The 19495-nt window shown below is 55.4% G+C and overlaps 2 protein-coding genes across 2 annotated transcripts; one reads left to right on the forward strand and one right to left on the reverse strand.

Moving 5' to 3' along the window:
- Positions 1-2300: 2300 nt before the first annotated feature.
- ca7 (carbonic anhydrase VII) lies at positions 2301-5158 on the reverse strand. Its single transcript, XM_086144426.1, has 7 exons — positions 5025-5158; positions 4511-4708; positions 3879-3997; positions 3699-3794; positions 3564-3626; positions 3343-3498; positions 2301-2663 (listed from the first exon to the last, which is right to left on the reverse strand). Exons 1-7 carry the CDS (start codon positions 5059-5061, stop codon positions 2544-2546), a joined length of 789 nt encoding a protein of 262 aa, XP_086000552.1. The 5' UTR covers positions 5062-5158; the 3' UTR covers positions 2301-2543.
- Positions 5159-5569: 411 nt separating this feature from the next.
- On the forward strand, positions 5570-10505 carry nae1 (nedd8 activating enzyme E1 subunit 1). Its single transcript, XM_086144425.1, has 20 exons — positions 5570-5689; positions 7112-7215; positions 7298-7358; positions 7439-7469; positions 7577-7648; positions 7758-7837; positions 7927-8036; positions 8123-8232; positions 8325-8387; positions 8464-8527; positions 8605-8696; positions 8766-8825; positions 8891-9024; positions 9157-9232; positions 9361-9400; positions 9704-9790; positions 9860-9952; positions 10040-10154; positions 10227-10276; positions 10353-10505. The coding sequence occupies exons 1-20, from the start codon at positions 5640-5642 to the stop codon at positions 10460-10462; spliced, it is 1602 nt and encodes a 533-aa protein (XP_086000551.1). The 5' UTR covers positions 5570-5639; the 3' UTR covers positions 10463-10505.
- The last annotated feature ends 8990 nt before the right edge of the window (positions 10506-19495 follow it).

Raw genomic sequence — 19495 nt, forward strand, 5'->3', positions numbered from 1 at the left:
ATCGGTGATCCTGCGACGTCCATCTGAGACAGATGTGAAGCAGCTGGACGGGTCTGACGTGCTGCTGCGCCGCGTTGCTATGGAAACCCACAGCAAACAGCAGAGTGACTCCAGTGTGTGTGTGTGTGTTTGTGTGTGTGTGTGTGTGTGTGTCACCCGGTGAAGTCACCCAGTGAAGATGTTTCTGCGTGCCACCATGTGTCATGGCTCCATTCTGGCTCCACCCCCTCGGCGGTGGAGACGTTCTGAGCTCTTTCATGGACCATCAACCCCCTCCCACACACCCCACCTGTTTATTAGGAGCACATGACCCCTGACCCCCCTCCCCCCAACACACACACACACACACACACACACACACACACACACACAGGGCTCCCTGAGGGCTGCAGTACCACGCTCTGCCACTAGGGGGCGCTGTGTTTTGTTGGATCCGGAGCAGGGCAGATATGACTCAGCCAGGAATTCCCGTCCTGTTAGATGGTCTGTTTGTTGCCATGGCAACCAGGCAGTGTCCATCCCCCCACCCCGTCCTTGACGCCGGCAAGAAGCCGAGGTTGTCCCGGAGGGGTCGAGGTCTCCACGAGCGGGAGATGTGAGCTGGTCTGAGGTTCAGGGCCGAGGAGCATCTGGAGCATCGTCAGGAGCTTCATCAGGAGCTTCATCAGGAGCTTCAGGGACGTGGAGATGTTGTCATCCCTGATGGAAGGAGGGGCAGGATGACTAATCCATCTCCATGAATCCACGGGACGTCAGCGCCCCTGATGCTCACCTGGCGTGTCAGAACATTTAATCAACAGCATCAGTGACCATCTCTGATGAAGGACCTGAGGTCCAGACGCAACCTGATTCTGTTGCTAAGCAGCAGCAACAGAGGTGGCCTTCACCTCCTCCTCGTCCACCTTCTCATGCCAGGAGGTGCAGGTGAACCAGTGAGTGAGAACCTGCTGCCCAGGAGAAGCAGAAACCCTCTGGTCCAGGGAGAAGATGGACCAAGGAAGGGTGCTGAAGAACGCTGAGGCTGGAGCTGCCAGGCAGGAGGTCTGGAGGAAGACCAGAGTGGAGGTTCAGGACAGGAGGACAGGAGATGAGCTGGTGTGAGAGGAGAATGTTAGATGGAGCCAGATGATGGTCTCCTCCTCCCATGAGAAGATTTATGAAACACCGTCCGCCGACCATCCGGATCTCCAAGCAAACCCACCTCCTCTGCATTCCGACCAGAAGCTTCTCCGACCTCCTCCTCCTGTTTGCCCCTCGGGTTCACGTTTCCCCGGCGATCACGAGCGAGAAGATACGGCGCTAAAAATACCCGCGGGTCTGTTTGGCCGCCGGCTCGCGTTACACGGAGACATCGATTGTGGCCGGCGATGACCAGCTCACACACGGGTTCCCGGCCCCATCAAGATCACGCTGCTATTTTAGGGGGGTCATTTGAGAGTGTGTGTTAAATATAACTCACACACACACACACACACACACACACACACTTCCATTCTTTATTCATTAATAAGCAGTCAGATTGTTTTTCCGCCGCCATCAGCAGTTGGACGGAGGTGAAGCCAGAAGGTGGGACGTGGAGGGGAGATGATTCTGCACAGCAGCGAGGAGGAGGAGGAGGACCTGGTTCAAACATTGATCCGCATCTTCAGGCCTCCACCTGTCCAGGGTCACCTCCTGCTTCTCGGGATCTCCATCTGGAGAAAGCCAGATGTCGAGAAGGTTCGGTTCAAACTGCAGGTCACACACATTCATGTTCTTTCTCCATCCTTTCTCCCAACTGAGTCCTCCTGGAAGGAGAGCCGGTCCTGGAGGTCCGCCTGAAGGACCAGGACCAATCCTTGTGTTGCACTGTCATCTGGTGGACAGACGTGGAACTGGCGGTTCCTTGCTGGAGAAGGAACATCTGGAAACGTCATCGCTCTTGCTTTATTTACATTCCAGGTGTGTGAGATGGTCCTGTGAGGGTGAAACCCACGGGTGAAGGTTCCTTCAGTGCTGATCATTGTCCTGGGTCTTCTGTCCACGGCTCCTGGATCCAGAATGGAGGTGTGTGTGTGTGTGTGTGTGCACCTCCACTCAGGTGACACCATTTCAGTGAATCCACTTCTCCTGGACTCAGGAAGTAGACAGAGCCCAAGTGACATGAAGCTATTGTCTTTCAGCCCGAGGTCTCAGGTGGACCTCCTGCAGCGTCAGAAGATAGAAAGCTCCTGAGAACAAACAACGGGACCACACTCGTGTCCAGCTTCAGCTTTTATTCAGAAAATCAGACATTTAGAAGGATCAGGGAGGGGTGGGTGGGACGGGGTCCGTCCCTGGCCATCCTGGAGGTCTTCAGGACCAGGACCTGCAGGGACACGTCCTGGAGCTGCTGGCATCTGGAGCAGTTGGACCTGTAGGCCCTCGGGTTCCACCAGGGATCCATGAATCTCAGGTAGATAGTATCATGTGTCATCATCAGAAGACCTCCACCAGGAGAAGAATGCAGGGATAACCCCGCCCGCTCCCCCCCAGGCTCCGCCCCCTTCCGCTCGCCGCCGCCATCAGTTGGACGAACGCACTTTCCTGCCCTTCAGCGGCTGAGGAGGCCTGAAGTTGTTCTCCAAGCGGAGCCTCTGCTCGTCCTCCTCCCTGGTGGACAGGAGAGACCGGAACTTCCCCAGCTGGGAACACACACAGGGGTCAGGGGGCGGGGCTTATCTCTGTGTGTGTGTGTGTGTGTGTGTGTGTGTGTGTGTGTGTGTGTGTGTGTGTGCTAAAGCCCTGCCCTCATATGTCTATCAAACAGGACAATTAGCTGGAAGGATCAAGGACACACACACACACACACACACACACACACACACACAGGTCCAGGGTTCATTCCTGGTTATCTTCTGCAGCCTTGAGGACGTGGACAAGGAATGATCAACAACACGGCGAGTGATATACTGCCGTCCTCCTGTTAATATTTGAAACACTTAATCATTAAATATGGCCGCCTGGATGGAAGCTGAAGGTCCACTGGGATCTCCTGCAGATACTGGAGGAGGAGAAGCTCTCCAGAAGGATGCAGATCGTGACAGACCTTCATCCAGAAGACCCTGGTGGTGCTGAGGAGGGCGGGGGGGCTGTGCCCTCTGACCGGAACTAAACACAGCCCCGAGGGGGGGGGGGGATGGAATGCCAGGATTCATCTAGAAACATCTCATCTTCCTCACACACACACACACACACACACCTCCCTCTCGTGTGTTAGCTCCCATCATCGTCTGGCTCTGCGGCCTGGTCCGCTATCATGCTAAGCTAGCCTTACGCCGGCGGGGTAAACACACGGGATCTGGATCTTCTGCTGGGACGGACCTGCTTCTCGGACACTTGGATGGGCTCCTTGAGGAGGATCCAGGTGACGCTCTCGTGCAGGGGGGGCGTGGTCAGCGAGCCCGGGTAGGTCCAGTAGTGGAGGCTGCTGGGGAGGAGGCAGCTCGGGTTGAAGCCGCGGAAGTCGCTGACGCTGGCCTGCAGAGGAGGAGGATGAGGAGGACAAGGAGAAGAACGGAGAACCTGAGGACCTCCAACCTCACCTTGAACTTCACTGTGTAGAGGGCATCTGTGATGGTGTGGAGCCAGCGGTGGTCCTCCCCTGTCTGGGTCACAAGCAGGACGTCAGAGGTTTGAGCTCCTCCTCCTCGCCGTGGTTAACGGCGACCAGCGCTCACCTCCAGGAAGACGGCGAGGACGGCGAGCCCGTCGTGCGCGGCGGCGGCTTCACCGAACGACCGGTACTTCACGGCGTTCCAGTGGACGAGGTGGAGCTTCAGAAGGAGAGGAACCAAAGTTCACGGACATGTGCGGATCCAGGACAGAACACTTCCTGCAGAAGGTGCGGAGACACCGACCTCGGCGGCGTATCCGCGACCCGCCACGGTGTGCTCCGAGCCGGGGCGCCCCCTCCCCCCCCAGTGGAAGTGGAACTGCTTCAGAGCGTAGGGGTTCTCCAGCGGGCCTCCTTGGATGGCTGCCGGTAGAAGAAGACCAGAACATCTCAGGGTCACAGGAGACACCGGCAATCGTCCGCAGGGGACGAGCCCTGTTTACACAACCGGGGCCATAAACCCGGGCCGACGCCGATAAGGCCGCAGAGACCGGCCCGGACGGCGGCGCCATGAAAGAGGAGGCGTGGGACCACTTTCCTCCAGCTTCACCGACCCGTCCACCCGGGCTCTGCACCAGAAGGTCCCGCTCACGACCTCTGAATCCCACCGATGGGACGGAAGCTGGGCGGGACCCTGGCTCCAGAACTCCGGTAGCTCCAGAACTCCGGGAGCTCCGGCGCCTCATCGCTCATAAATGGCGGGTTGCTTGATGTGGCGACGCCCAGAGATAAAACCCTGAAGGCCCATAACAACCATTAAGTTCTCCTAAGGTTCCCCTGCGTTAAACACCAGCTGCACGTTCCTCCTGCACTGTAAGGTGCTTCTGTGGATCAAAAACCCTGAGGAGCAGACAGATCATGGACTGAGGTTCTCACAGGAGTGTCCGTCGGCGTCGTCGAACTCCACGGACACGGAGTGGCCGCTGTTGGAGATGTTGATGGAGCTGCAGCGGTCGTAGCTGAGGACCAGCGGCTCCAGGTCCGGGTCGTGGGCCGCCTCCCGAGGCTCGATGTCCACCGGGGACTGACGGCAGCCTGACGCCACCGGGAAGCTCTGGTGCCACACAGAAGGTCCTGGACCGGGTCAAAGGGGGGGGGGGGTCACACACACACACACACACACACACACACACACACACACACACACACACACACACACACACACACACAGAGTCAAAGCTGTTACACACCAGAAGCCGCTCAAATCTGTAGAAGCGTCAACGCTCACACGCACACGCACTAATCTGGTATTAACAGGCCTGATGCTGCGCGACCGTGAGTTGGTGTGGGGGTGGGGGCGCAAAAAAAAACCCGCAAGTTCACGGGGAGACACCGGAGCGCGTCCACGCGGTCACGCCGGGTCCCCCCCGTGCGTGCGCGGCGTTCTTACCGTCGTCCTTCCCGTACCCCCACGCTCTGCCGGTCATCGTCACCGGTTCCACGGCTCCACGACCCCACGGTTCTACGGTCCCACGGCTACGCGGCTCCACGGCGCGCTGGTGCACCTGCGCCACGAGGACGCGCGTCCACAAGTTCCTAAGATGCGCTCCTGAGCCCGCCCACGCGACACGGACACGCGCATTTCACCTGTTCGCCGCCCATCACACTGACTGATGATAAAAATAATAGTAATGATTATAATAATAATAATTGTAATGATGATAATGAGCATCATAATAAAGGTCATGCTTTGAAATCTTTGACATCAGCTCCTCTCGCTATCGTCCAGTCTCACGAATCAAAATCTAAAATGATCGTTATGGTCACAAAAAATCTTTTGGATCAGCGTGAGGATCGATAATCACGACATCGCACTTTAAAGAAGATTTATTGATATATCGATTTTTTTATTTTATAATCCCGTTTCGCTCCACTTTTCCTTCAACGCACCGCGTGGATTCTTTTGTGTCGAAAGTGCGACCGCGAATCACAGTCTCGGTCTCGGGGTGTCGAAAGTGCGGCGCCGGGAGGCTCGCCGCGGCTCCGGGCTCCTCCGAGACGAACCATGGCAGCAACCAAAGCCGCCAAGGAGCAGAAATACGACCGGCAGCTCAGGTAGGCCGAGGCCCGGCGGTCCCGACGGCCCCGACGGCCTGACAGCGCCGCGGAGAAGGCGTCCTCCAGGCTGGCTTGTGTGCCATAGCTGCCGCGATGCTCGCACCCAAATAACGGAGGAGGCTGGGGCGCTAACAGTAGTAGCATTAGCATCGGCTAACCTGGGGTTGCGCTTCATCACTCATCGATCGTCCGGGTGGAGGGGCTTCTTCTCGGATGTTCTGCGCTTGTTCTCTGGTAGAACCCGACCGGTTCCCCCGCGGGGGGGGGGGGACGTTAAACTCCCTCCCCCCTTCCGGTTGTAACCGCTGCTAACCGGAGCAGCTGTCATTGTATTAGCTGCCTCTTTCAGAGAGGAGCTTTATTTACCGGGATCCGGGTGCGACTCGCCGCTAGAGGGCAGCAACGCCCGCGTCTGCATGGCTCTATATGTCCATATCTCCACATCTCCATGTCTCTAGATGTCCATATCTCCACATCTCCATGTCTCCACACCTTCATATCTGCATGGCTCTATATGTCCATGTCTCCATGTCTCTAGATGTCCATGTCTCCATACCTTCATATCTGCATGACTCTATATGTCCATGTCTCCATGTCTCTATATGTCCATGTCTCCACACCTTCATATCTGCATGGCTCTACAGGGCCACATCTCCATGTCTCTATATGTCCATATCTCCACATCTCCATGTCTCCACATCTCCTTGTCTTTTTATGTCCATGTCTCTAGATGTCCACATCTCATTGTCTCTATATGCCCACATCTCCACATTACCACACCTTCATATCTGCATGTCTCTACAGGCCCACATCTCCATGTCCTTCATGTCTCCACATCTCCATGTCTCCACACCTCCATGTCTCTATATGTCCATATCTCCATGTCTCCACATCTCCATGTCTCTATATGTCCATATCTCCATGTGTCCACACCTTCATATCATGTCTGTATACGCCCACATCTTAGTGTCTCTATAGGTCCACATCTCCATTTCTCCACACCTTCATATCTGCATGTCTCCACACATTACATTACATTACATTACATGACATTCCAGTCATTTAGCAGACACTTTTATCCAAAGCGACTTCAAAAAGTTGCAATTCAAGAGCCGAAGATCCATTCAGAAGTCACTACTTTACCAAATATCCGTCTCCAAACAATATACATACATTTAATTTCTTTGTTTATTTGGGGGTTTGAGGGATCTAACTGTGATTAGTAGGTAGTGCTTGGTGAAGAGGTTCGTTTTCAGCTCTCGGTGAAAGATGCGAAGCGACCCTGTTGTTCTGACCTTTTCCGTGAGTTTGTTCCACCACCGAGGAGCCGAGACCTTTCGATGGGCTCTGAGTGATGTCCTCGTATCTGCACGTCTCCATATCATCTAATCTCCGGATGTCCATGTCTCCTACCTGCAGGCTGTGGGGAGATCACGGCCAGGAGACGCTGGAGAACGCCCACGTCTGCCTCATCAACGCCACGGCCACCGGCACGGAGATCCTGAAGAACCTCGTCCTTCCAGGTGAACGCCGGAGCTTCCGTCCACTTCGCCGTCAGCAGCTTCTCATGAAACCCGCAGCTGAACATTTGCGTGTCCTCCTCAGGTATCGGAGCCTTCACCATCGTGGACGGACACACGGTGTCTGGAGAAGATGTGGGAAACAAGTACGTTCTCCGTGGTATCTCAACCTTCTGTCTGACGTCCATGATGTTCTCCTGGCTGAGCTCCTGATCTTCTCTTACAGCTTCTTCCTGTGCAGCAGCAGCATCGGAAAGGTACTCGACCAAAGACGGTTCACACACACACACACACACACACACACACACACACACACACACACACACACACACACACACTAACGAGTGTGTGTGTTTCTCTGCAGAACCGAGCTCAGGCGGCCACGGAGCTGCTGCAGGAGCTGAACGGCGACGTGTCGGGGAACTTTGTGGAGGAGGTTGGTGTGCGTTCCTTCTGACGTGTAACTATGAAGGCCAAAGCGTGCGAGATGAAGACGAGTGTGGTGGAGATGGTTTTCAGGTCCAGCTGTGGTCTTTGTGTCTCAGACTCCAGATAAGCTTCTGGACAACGACCCGGAGTTCTTCCACAGATTCACCATCGTGATCGGCGTCCAGCTGCCGGAGAGGTAGGAGGAGAGGCGGGAACGTGTCTAGATGTTTCGTGATCTTTGAGGAGGTCCCCCAAAATGTTTTCTGCTCCTGGAAACCCGTGAAGCACGTGCCTGAGGCTGGGCTCGGTCCTGTGGAGGGCCTCCGTTCCCTTCCTCGTCTGCAAGACCTACGGCCTGGTGGGCTTCATGAGGCTGGTGGTGCAGGAGCACACAGGTTGGTGGGCCCTCGGCGGACCTGGACGTCCCGAAGCTCCGTGGTCCACTCGCTCATCCTCCTTCTCCATGTGCTTTCTCCTCCAGTGGTGGAGTCCCACCCGGACAACACCCTGGAGGACCTGAGGTTGGACCAGCCCTTCGCCGAGTTCAAGAGCCACCTCCAGTCCTACGACCTGGACGGCATGGACAAGAAGGTGCTCCCCTGGGATCTTCTCGTGACCTCCTCGTGACCTCCCCGTGACCCCGTCTTGACGGCGCCGCCCTCTGCTCGTGTCTGTACCCGCAGGATCACAGTCACACGCCGTGGGTCGTCATCGTGGCCAAGTTCCTGGAGAAGTGGCTCCACGAGGTAAGGAGGTCTCCATCGGCGATGACGCTCCTGCTGCAGATCCACCTCCGCCCACCTCCACCCTCTGTCCACGCAGCACAACCATCAACCGCCCAAGACCTACAAGGAGAAGGAGGCTTTCCGTCAGCGCATCCGAGAAGGTATCTTCTGGCCTTCCGCCTCAGGTGTGGTCCTCAGACAGGCCGGACCCGTCCACTCTTGATCTTTCTCCAACCAGGGATCCTTAAGAAGGAGAACGGCGTCCCAGAGGACGAGGAGAACTTCGAGGAGGCCGTGAAGAACGTCAACACGGCGCTGAACCCGACCAAGGTTTGAGTCCGAACGCCGGCCCTCGTGGGAGGCGTCTCCTCGGAGCTCACCTCAGGGTCCTTCTCGCAGGTTCCCGGCGCCGTGGAGGAGCTGTTCGGCAGCGAGCGCTGCAGCAACATCACGTCGCAGGTTGGGCCTCGTCTCCACATCTGCGCGTCCGGAAGTCCAAAATGCCGAGTTGTCTCCTCCCCCAGACGCCGTCCTTCTGGGTGATGCTGAGAGCCGTCAAGGAGTTCGTCCACCAGGAGGGGAACGGCAGCCTCCCTCTGAGGGGAACCATCCCAGACATGATCGCAGACTCCCAGAAGTTCATCAACCTCCAGAACGTGTGAGTGGTTCCTGCCCGTTCCCTCTGAAGGTCACCTCAGCCTGAGGAACACCGCCGCCTCCACGGAGCCCCGCTGGAGATGGCGTGTCCTCCACCGAGCTGATGTTCTGCCCGGCGTTGTGTTCCTCTCAGGTACAGGGAGAAGGCCATGCAGGACGCCGCGCTCGTCTCCAAGCACGTGGAGTGTCTCCTGCAGTCGGTCGGGAAGGTAGGTCCTCCGCCAGGTTCTCCAGAGCAGCGGCCTGGTTCTTCTCTGAGACCTCCACACTGGATTAGATCTTCACCAGGAGTCCCTCCACGTAGATGCTATCATCTCCCTTCTTCTTCCTCCACCAGCTTCCTGAAAGCATCTCAGAGAAGGACATCAAGCTCTTCTGTAAGCACGACTCCACACACACACACACACACACACACACACACACACACACACACACACACACACACGGCCCCCCCTTGTGGCCGCCCTGGTTCTTTTTCATTCAGGGGTTTCCGTGTTGAACCCGTGTTGCGTTCAACGACCTCTCGTGTTCGTCCGATTCTTGCCGTTGGCGTGTCGCATTTTCCGTCACGTCAAACGGGTCCGACACGCATCGCGACCGCTGCGGCAAACTGAAAGGTTCTGATCTCCCGTGGGATCTCCTCCAACCCAGAGCATCTCAGGAGGCTTGTTGTTCTCCAGGTAAGAACGCCTCCTTCCTGCGGGTGGTGAGCTGCAGGTCCCTGGCTGACGAGTACAGCGTGGAGGCGGTGAACAAAGACGAGATCAGTAAGCTCCGCCTCCTTTTTCAGCACCCAATCACATCGTGGCCTCGGTGACGTTCAGGTGTCTCCTCAGCCTCCTGCATGGACAACCCGGACAGCGAGATGGTCCTGTACCTCATGCTCCGGGCCGTGGATCGCTTCTATCTGCAGAACTCGCGCTACCCTGGTAAGGCCGCCGCGAGATGTTCGCGCTCCCTCCTGAGGAGGTCGCGAGAAGATGACCTCTCGTTGTCCGGTCGGTCTTCCGATCCAGGCGTCTACAACTACCAGGTGGAGGAGGACATCGGGCGTCTGAAGGCCTGCGTCACCGGCCTGCTGCAGGAGTACGGCCTCAACGTCAACATCAAGGACGACTACGTCCACGAGTTGTAAGTCCCGGTCGCCTCGTCCTCCGCCGGATCTTCTCCAGCCCATCTGACGGGTTCTCCTGTGCTCCTCAGCTGTAGATACGGCGCCGCCGAGCCGCACACCGTGGCGGCGTTCCTGGGAGGTAAGCGTTCGCCGCCCGCCGCCGCCGCCGCGTCCTACAGCAGCTCTCTGAGTCTGTGTCTGCTGCTGCTCTCCAGGCTCGGCCGCCCAGGAGGCCATCAAGATCATCAGCCACCAGTTCGTGCCCTTCAACAACACCTTCATCTACAACGCCATGTCACAGACCTCCGCCACCTTCCAGCTGTGAAGGTCTCCAGCAGCTCCACAAATAAAATCCCCTCACGTCCGCAGGAGATCTTTGGGTTTTTCTTTGGAACAAATAAAAGAGGTTCAAACCCTGGAGCTCAGAGCTCCTCAGCTCATGGAAGAACATCGACACTGGAAGAACTTCAACAACAGCAGAACATTCCTCTCCAGCCCCCTTCAGCTGGGAGATGCACCGCGAAGCGGCGCTTAGGTCTTCCCGCTCACAGCCAGAAGGTCACCATGTTCTCCCTAGGTCTGCGTGGGGTTCCTCGAGGTTCCCCGGGTTCCTTCAGCGACATCAATATCAGCGACGCTGTCCGTCCTTCAATCTGGCGTCTGTTACTGAAGATGGAGATCCAGAACCTCCTACCGCTCGATCAATGTGATCTGAGCTTTGGTCTCCTCCAGGATGGAGGTCCACCACCTTCACCTGCTGCCCTGGAGAACACCTCCCCCCTCCAGATTGAGGTGGCAGCTCCTCCACCGAACACCAGATGGCGCTTCTGATGGTCTTACCTTCAGGGTGGGGGGTGAGTACAGCATGTCCACTGCTCCACACGGGTGGAGCTGCCCGATCAATAATATCGATAAAGGTCACGGCGGCCGGTGAAGATCAGTAACCTTGATCAGACGGTCCATCAATAAGTCTCCAATATCCGATCAGCGTTTAAGAGCTTCGGGTCCCGTGGAAGGAAGATCCCGAGAACCAATATCTGGGAATCACCGATCAATACCTGTCATCGGTCATATGAAGGTCAGATGATTGACAGGTGAAGCTCCGCCCCTCACCTCCTCAAACAGGAAGTGAAACGGCTTCATGCGGCCCTGATTTATACTTTTTTTTTTAAACTTGGCATGTTTTTACAACCCCTTCCTGTCAATGTGTGTGTGTGCAGCTGTGTCAACACACACACACACACACACACACACACACACACTCAGTGCTGGTGAATCTGAGAAGATGTTGGTTGTGATGGAAATGGCGGCGTTGCCTTGGAAACACGAGTCAAACAGCTGATGGCGGGTCAACCGGGGGAAAGGCCGGTCGTGGAACATCTAGAGAGGAGAAGGTCCGGCCCGGCCCACGCGGAGGAGATGAAGGTGGACCACATGATGAGGTGAAGGTCCAGAGCAGGAGCCTGAAGGTCCGGAACCAGAGGCCGATGGTCTCCAGCCCTGGAAAATACAAATGTTCTCCAGAAAAGGGAGGGAACGTCCACCACAATCACACACTGCTGCCGAGAATAAGAATAAGAACAACTTTATTAATCCCGAAGGAAATTGCAGCCGGTTCAGACCTCCAGAGCTTCAGCCTCATCTCTTCAACTTCTCCTCACCTTCTCCTCCTTATGTTCTCCTCACCTTCTCCTCCTTATGTTCTCCTCGCCTTCTCCTCACCTCCTCCCCCGGCTGGAGAAACATCCAAGATCCAAATCCAAGCTCAGACCTGAGGGGGGATCCACAGGAGAACAGGGGATAAAGCAGTGTGTGTGTGTGTGTGTGTGTGTGTGTGTGTGTGTGTGTGTGTGTGTGTGTGTGTGTGTGTGTGTGTGTGTGTGTGTGTGTGTGTGTGCGCGTGCAAGCAAGCTCCTGTTGCATCCATACATTATCAAGATCTCAATTTACTGGTTGTGCTTTATCTTTGAGACACAGAGGCAGCAGATGTGTGTGTGTGTGTGTGTGTGTGTGTGTGTGTGTGTGTGTGTGTGTGTGTGTGTGTGTATGTGTGTGTGTGTGTGTGAACGCGCATGCTCACTGGTAGTAAATCAGACGTGTACACACACACACACACACCAGCAGGACTCCTCACTGGGAGCCTCAGGCTGTAGAAAGAGAAGATGGCGGTGAGCTGGGATGAGTCAGCTGAAGGACATGACGTGATGAAGATGTGGTGGTTGGAGATCCTCTGGGTGGAGCTCCGAACCCTCCAAACCAACCCCACCTCCACCACCTCCACCCCTGGGGGGCAATAACCTTCTCTTTATTACTTGTAGAGGGGCAGGAAGCTCCAACAGACAGGAGAGAAATGAAGGCGAGGGAGCAGGAGATGAAGAGGCGTGGCGTGTGTGTGTGTGTGTGTGTGTGTGTGTGTGTGTGTGTGTGTGTGTGTGTGTGTGTGTGTGTGTGTGCGCCGATCCGGCCCCAGGCTGAATTAAAGGCCGGCATGCTTTAACCCTCTCTGGGTCGGAGGAGCCGCCCTGGCTCCGCCCCTCATCTCCACAGGCCCCGCCCCTCGTCCCCACAGGCCCCGCCCCTCATCTCCACAGGCCCCGCCCCTCGTCTCCACAGGCCCCGCCCCTCCAGCGGGGCTTCAAACAGATAGAAGAATGGAAGAATGAGCTTCACAGGGCGCCGAAGACGGAAACTGGCCTCTTCCTCTTCCTCACGCTTGGCTCCGCCTCCAGCTCGCCACAGGAGTCATGTGACCCCAGGCGGGGGGGTGGGGGGGTCCGACCCCGCCACATGATGTTCCCTCCAGATGCAGAAGGAGGCAGGGAACCTCCTGATAAACAAGGAGGATGTGTGTGTGTGTGTGTGTGTGTGTGTGTGTGTGTGAGGTCCTCAAACACCTGGAACATCAGCTGATGATGTCACAGATGGAGGGCGGGGCGATGGTGGCCGCATGTTCACGCCTTCACTCTGTGGGTCCCCACACCCCACAGGACACTGGTGTCACATTACACTCCACACACAACACACCATGTGTCACAATGTACATTCTCAAAGGACAAGAATGCACACACACACACACACACACACACACACTCATCCGACATGCCGGATTTTTAAGCGTCGTCTTGTTTGCAGGATTCTTTTCCACACGTCAAATATTTCAAATAGCTTCAGTATCAGGGTTCCTGGTTCCACCGCCGCTCCTGTGGTTTAATCCTTAACAGGCTCCACACACACACACACACACACACACACACACACACACACACCGTATGGAGGCCTCTGTTTGTTCATTCCTGGTGTTGGATTGACTTCCCCCATGCTCTGGAGAACATTCTCCAGGTGCTGCTGTTATCTCCGCAAGCCTGAAGACTGCCGTTGACAGAGTTCTGCTCCGGAACGCCACACGCTTTCCACACGGTTTCCACACAGTTTCCACACGGTTTCCACACGCTTTCTACACGCTTTCCACACGGTTTTCACATGGACGGCTCCGTCGGGTCCAGGTGGAAGTCGGACCTGCAGTGGCTGGAGGTGGGGGTCCACACACACCACAGGTCTGGAGTTCAACCACTCGTTCTTTTACGCATTAACGCAAACCGCACAAACCCAGGAGACCCCCCCGACACACACACACGCACACACACACACACACATGCACACACACACGCACACACATGTGTTCCTCCTTGTCCGAACTCATTCCTCCGGGTGAGAATTAATGGAGACCACCTGTCTGGTGACGCCACGGCGTTTGTGAGATCGGCGTGCTCGTGCCAGGGGACGGTGAAGGTTCTGCTCCAACATGGCCCTGCATATGTTTGGACTCTGTGTGTGTGTGTGTGTGTGTGTGTGTGTGTGTGTGCGCTCCACAGGGGAGTGTTTATGAAGAGGAGAAGCTCAGGGTGAATTCCTCAGATAAGTGACACGACCTCTGAGGTCTGGATGGACCTGCCCGTCCTGGTCCAGGACCGGCAGGAGTTTCTGGAAGGTTCCTTCTAGAACCGGAGGTGGACGGAGAGAGAAGGTGGAAAGCCGTCGGCTTCCTTCTGGGCCGTTCTGGAGGTCCTGCTCCGAGGAGGGGGAGGAGGAAACGGGCTTTTGTAACAAACGGCACCTCTGACAGCGGGGGTCAGGGGTGAGCGTGCACGTGAGCGCGCTCGGCGGGAGTGGGGCCCCGTGCACGGTGTCAGGCTCAGTTCAGATTCCTGGGATTCCTGAGTGTAATTACACCGCCACCTCCGAGTCTGCTCTCGCTCCTCCACGCCGCCGCCATCACACACCAGGCGCGAGCATGCGTTTCCTCCACGTCTGTGTGAAAGGCCGGGACCAGGAGATACCTCATGTGTGTGTGTGTGCGTGTGTGTGTGTGTGTGTGTGTGTGTGTGTGTGTGTGTGTGTGTGAGTGTGAGACACCACAGGGGGCCTGGAGTAGGAGGAGGAACATGGAGGACGCCTTGAGTATAGTACCTTCAGTCGACAGCAGGGGGAGTGTGGCTCGCTGTGCAGCACCATGTTGTGTGTGTGTGTGTGTGTGTGTGTGTGTGTGTGTGTGTGTGTCTTTTCCTGCCTCAACTAAATAATAACTTTCCCGTCCGTCAGCTCTGGTTCTAAAGTCAGCCTTTTCCTCCTGGTTAACCTGGAATCAGCTGTTTGACTGGGGTTTCCATGGCAACGCTGGCCTTTCTTCCAAAACAATGGCGAACATCTTCTCCGATTCCCCTGGATCTGGAAAAATGTCCCACGGAGCTGACGGACAGAAAGAGCCAGATGTCTGTGTGTGTGTGTGTGTGTGTGTGTGTGTGTGTGTTTTCTATGTCCTGCTCCTTTATATGCAAGACCATGCTTGTTCCTGCCGAGATGGTGGTGGAGGTCTGGAGACCATCTGACCTCCTCCCTTGGCCGGGCGGCGCCCAGGTGAGGATGTTCTGATCCGTGAAGATCCAGGATTTTGATTCGCTGGTCTGAATTGGACCCCGAATGCAGGTGGAAGCTCGCAGCTTCTCGCTCCTGGTGTTCGGAAGGAGAACTTCACCTGCAGGCCGGTGGGCGGGGCTCTGGACGGGTTCCACCATTCCAGGATGGCGGCAGAAAGCGGGCGTCCGGCGCGTTTCACGTTTCTGCTGGAGATTCAAAGCAGGCGTCCCGTGTTGGTGAGGAAGTCACATTCTTGAAGCCAGAAGGAGGCGGGAACGAGAAGGTCCACTTCCTGCTGAATGGTATGATCCAGATCCTCCGCCGAGGTCCTTATTGACATTCAATGCACCCCCTCTTCTGCAGGTCAGGAAGCCTCCAGGCCCCCTGGCGCTGTGAAGGAGCACGCAGAAGGTCTTGGACCAGAGGAGGCGTTCAGGTCTGGTCCTCCTCCACAGCTGAGAAGGTTAATCTGCTCTAATCCCACGTCAGAGTGGATGCGGAGAACATCCTCCGCCTTTCCCTTTCCCTCCCACCGTTTGTTCCACGTGCACGATCCCCCCGTTCCTGCTGGGAATCCACAAGCGGGGAGGGGGCGGAGCCAGGGGCGGAGTCAATGAGGGGGCGGGGCTTCAGGAGGGATCACCCTAGCCTGGTGTTGTCTGGGGAGACCTTCATCAGGACCCTTTCTGAGAGGTTAGTAGGAGACACACACACACACACACACACACACACACACACACATGCAGACACACACACCCATGCCTCTCAGCGTTCCCCTCAGAAGCAGCTGACTCGGCGGTCCTTCTCCTTCCTCTCCGCCCCCGAAATGTCAGGAGGAGTTTGGGGTGATGGAGGATCCTGATGCCTCCACACGTCTGCAGGCTGGAGGAGGACGAGAGGAAGGAGAGGAGGAGGAGGTTCTTCAATGCTATTCATCAGGATGGGACTCTCCTTCATCTTTGGTCAGCCAGGGGCGTCTCCATAGCAACCCTTTGGAGATCCGACTGCTGGTACAAAAACTGTAGTACCTAAACCAGGACTTGTAGTCCAGATACCTTCATTTAAGGTACAAATACCGAAAGTTCTAGTCCAAATACAGGTTAGTTGTCCAAACACCATGAACTGGGATGCAGACACTATGACTGTGGGTCCAAAACTGGGACTACTGGACCAAAACTGGGACTACTGCTCCAAATACTGGACTACTGGTCCAAATACTGGACTACTGGACCAAAACTGGGACTACTGGTCCAAATACTGGACTGCTGGTCCAAATATGGGAACTACTGGTCCAAAACTGGGACTACTGGTCCAAAATGTTGGAACGACTGGACCAAAACTAGGACTACTGGTCCAAATATTGGAACTACTGGTCCAAATACTGGACTGCTGGTTCAAAATGCTGGAACTACTGGTCCAAAATGTTGGAACGACTGGACCAAAACTGGGACTACTGGTCCAAATACTGGAACTACTGGACCAGAACTGGGACTACTGGTCCAAATACTGGACTGCTGGTCCAAATATTGGAACTACTGGTCCAAATATTGGAACTACTGGACCAAAACCAGGACTACTGGTCCAAGTACAGTGAGTATGGCTCCAAAGACCATGCCTTCTGGTGAAAGCCCCATGAGTTCAGCAGATGCCTCCACCCTGCAGTACTTCTCCATCCTCAGCTACTTCCCCCGCCAAAGGGGAAGTCCTGCATCTCCCTGTTCTGTATTTAGGAACCGGTCAGTCAGTCAGTCAAAGATGGCGGCGGATGAGCCCCGCCTCCTGACCGCCGCCGTGACGAGTAGCGACAGCTGACACCCCCCCCCCACACACACACACACACACACACTACTGGTGCTGCACCGGCCCCACAGACGGGGGGGGGGGGTCCCCTGAAGGCCCGTCCTTCATGTTCCATCGGGGGAGGGGCTGCCAGGGCCGGCCAGGGGGACATATGGCAACGCCGTGGGCCCGGGGCATCTTGGAGGCGGGGCAGAATGTGTTGGTGTGTGTTGGTGTGTGTGTTTGCGTGCACATGTGTGGATATCGGGATGAGACAAAGTTAAGGGGTTTAATGAAGCGTGCAGAAGAAGAAGAAGAAGAAGAAGAAGAGGAAGAAGGAGGAGGCTCTGCAGGAGAAGCCGGGCCCAAGTCTGGGCTGCTCTGATACAATAAACCCCCTCCCCACTTTCCTCCACACACACACACACACACACACACACACACACACACACACACACACACACACACACCTCCCCCCTTCATTCAGTCCCCTTTTGTCCGCTCCCCTCTCTTCGCTTTCCTTTTCATAAGACACACGTGCACAAACACAGACGCACAAAAACGACACATAAACACACACTTCGGTATTAAAATATGAATAGTGTGTGTGTGTGTGTGTGTGTGTGTGTGTGTGTGTGTCCTGTTGCAACAGAAGAGTAAGTGTTATCTTCCAGACCTCCATTGTTTCCAGAAGGCAGAATTCGTCCTCCATGCTCCTCTTTCTGGCTGATAAACCATGGAAACTCCTCATGGAAACCTGGAACCGGCGAACGTCTTTCTTGGTTCTAAGGGGTTCTAAGTGGTTCTAAATGGTTCTAAGTGGTTATTTAAGTGACTGTAACCAAGGGGAGGGGTTGTGATCAACCCCCTTCTCTTCTTCTGACCCCCCTATGTTTCTCCCCCCTCTGGGCTGAAGTAAGTGGACTTGAAAAGCCAGAATGGCGGCCTGTCACGGCGCCTCAGTGTCCTCCTCGCTCAGACCAAGGTTGACATGTCGGGCGGGCGGGGGGTAGAACACAGAGAACAATTCGGGGTGGAACGTAGAACAGTGTCCAGGTGGAACCACAAACGAACGTTCTCGCCGACATTTTACTCCACTTTCTACTGTCCGTCGTTTGGACTGCCTTGCTTGTATCCCTGCTAGCATACCGGAGCTAGCAATTATCAGTCAACATGTTAGTGCTACCTCATATCACAGGTAGCATGTTTGTGTGACCTCTTGTTTCTGCAAGCATGAAAGTCCTACTTCTACACCAGCATGCTAGTGCTACCAGCCATCACTGCTATCATGTGAGGAGAAGCCCTGATCTTAGCGAGCATGCTAATGCTACCGCAAATCACTGCTGGGATGTTCGTGCGAGCCCTTACCTGTGCTACCACCCATCTCTGCCAGCATGCTAGTGCCAGCACTCTTCTCCGACAGAATGCTGGTACGTCTATATATTCCTGCTAGCATTTTAGCGCAAGGGCTGGTCTCTGCTAATATGCTAATACTATGAGCAGAGACATCTTCCAGTTATCGCTGCTAGCATGTGTGAGCTCTTATCCCTGCAAGCATGCTAGTGTTCACACTTGTCACTGTTACAATACTAGTGGTAGCACTTATCACTGCTAGCACGCTACTGCTAGCCCCTGTCTCTGGCAGCATGCTAGTGCTCGCATGTATTTCTGGAAGCATCCAAGTGCTTGGTCTCATCTCTGCCACGTCTTGCTAGTCTTAGCCCTGGTCTCTGCCAGCATGCTAGTTCTAGCTTATATCTCTGAAAGTGTGGTACTGCTATCATGCATTCCTGCTAGAATGCTAACACTAGCTTGCTCTAACATCACGTTTTAAAACCCTCGGAAGCACCGGGCCTCCCGTCCCCTGTCCGCTGCACAAAGGCTGCATCACTGTCTCAGGCTTTGACATGTAGATTGCAAGTGTGTGTGTGTGTGTGTGTGTGTGTGTGTGTGTGTGTGTGTGTGTGTGTTGTTGTTGATGAGAAGACCAGGAAGTGAATGTGGTATTTCAAGCTCTTTGGGCCGGCCGCTCCTCCTGTCAGCCCGTGTAATAATGTCATCGCTTGTCGAGTCCTGCAGACCCCGAACAGGAAGACTTAGAAGTGAAGGAGAACCGGAGGAGAACCGGAGGAGAACCGGAGGTTTGGAGCTGAGCTGGATCTGGGTCCGACTGGTCCTGGTCAGCAGAACTGGGCTGGAATCCTTCCTACATAGCCAGAGAACACATATGTAACATACAGGTTAGAGATCCACCCTGAGACGGGAACATTCCGGTACGCTCCGGAGAGCAGCATCTGTCAGCAGTTGGCTGCACACACACACACACACACACACACACACATGAATACACACACACACATGAATACACACACACACCACTTCCCTGTCATGTCATCACACACTGCACGCAGCGACTCGGGCCGCCCTGCAGGTGCTGGTGCTACACGTGCACGTCCAGGTGTGCATGTGGTCCTCTGACAGATCCAGACAGAGGTTCTCCTGCCCGGGTTCTGTCTGAGGGTTCTCCATGTTCTCTGTCTTCAGTCCAACATGAAGAACATTGAGGGCTTTCAGTCTGGTGTGAAGGCGGAGGTGAATGGTTGGATGATTGACAGCTGATCCTTTGATTGACAGCTAACCCTCTGATTGACAGCTGATCCTTTGA

This window comes from Fistularia commersonii, chromosome 3 (assembly GCF_037954325.1).
Source record: "Fistularia commersonii isolate RoL2024-O1a breed Wild chromosome 3, RoL_Fcom_v1.0, whole genome shotgun sequence".
In the NCBI taxonomy this organism is placed as follows: domain Eukaryota; kingdom Metazoa; phylum Chordata; class Actinopteri; order Syngnathiformes; family Fistulariidae; genus Fistularia; species Fistularia commersonii.

Excerpts from the sequence above, each read along its gene's own strand:
- ca7 (XM_086144426.1), bottom strand. The coding sequence starts at position 5,061 with ATGACCGGCAGAGCGTGGGGGTACGGGAAGGACGACG. Across the intron at positions 4,709-5,024 it reads GGGGTACGGGAAGGACGACG|GACCTTCTGTGTGGCACCAG; the intron begins GTAAGAACGCCG and ends GACCCGGTCCAG. Across the intron at positions 2,664-3,342 it reads TCCAAGTGTCCGAGAAGCAG|CTGGGGAAGTTCCGGTCTCT; the intron begins GTCCGTCCCAGC and ends GTGTGTTCCCAG.
- nae1 (XM_086144425.1), top strand. The coding sequence starts at position 5,640 with ATGGCAGCAACCAAAGCCGCCAAGGAGCAGAAATACGACCGGCAGCTC. Across the intron at positions 7,649-7,757 it reads CGGGGAACTTTGTGGAGGAG|ACTCCAGATAAGCTTCTGGA; the intron begins GTTGGTGTGCGT and ends TTTGTGTCTCAG. Across the intron at positions 7,838-7,926 it reads GGCGTCCAGCTGCCGGAGAG|CACGTGCCTGAGGCTGGGCT; the intron begins GTAGGAGGAGAG and ends AAACCCGTGAAG.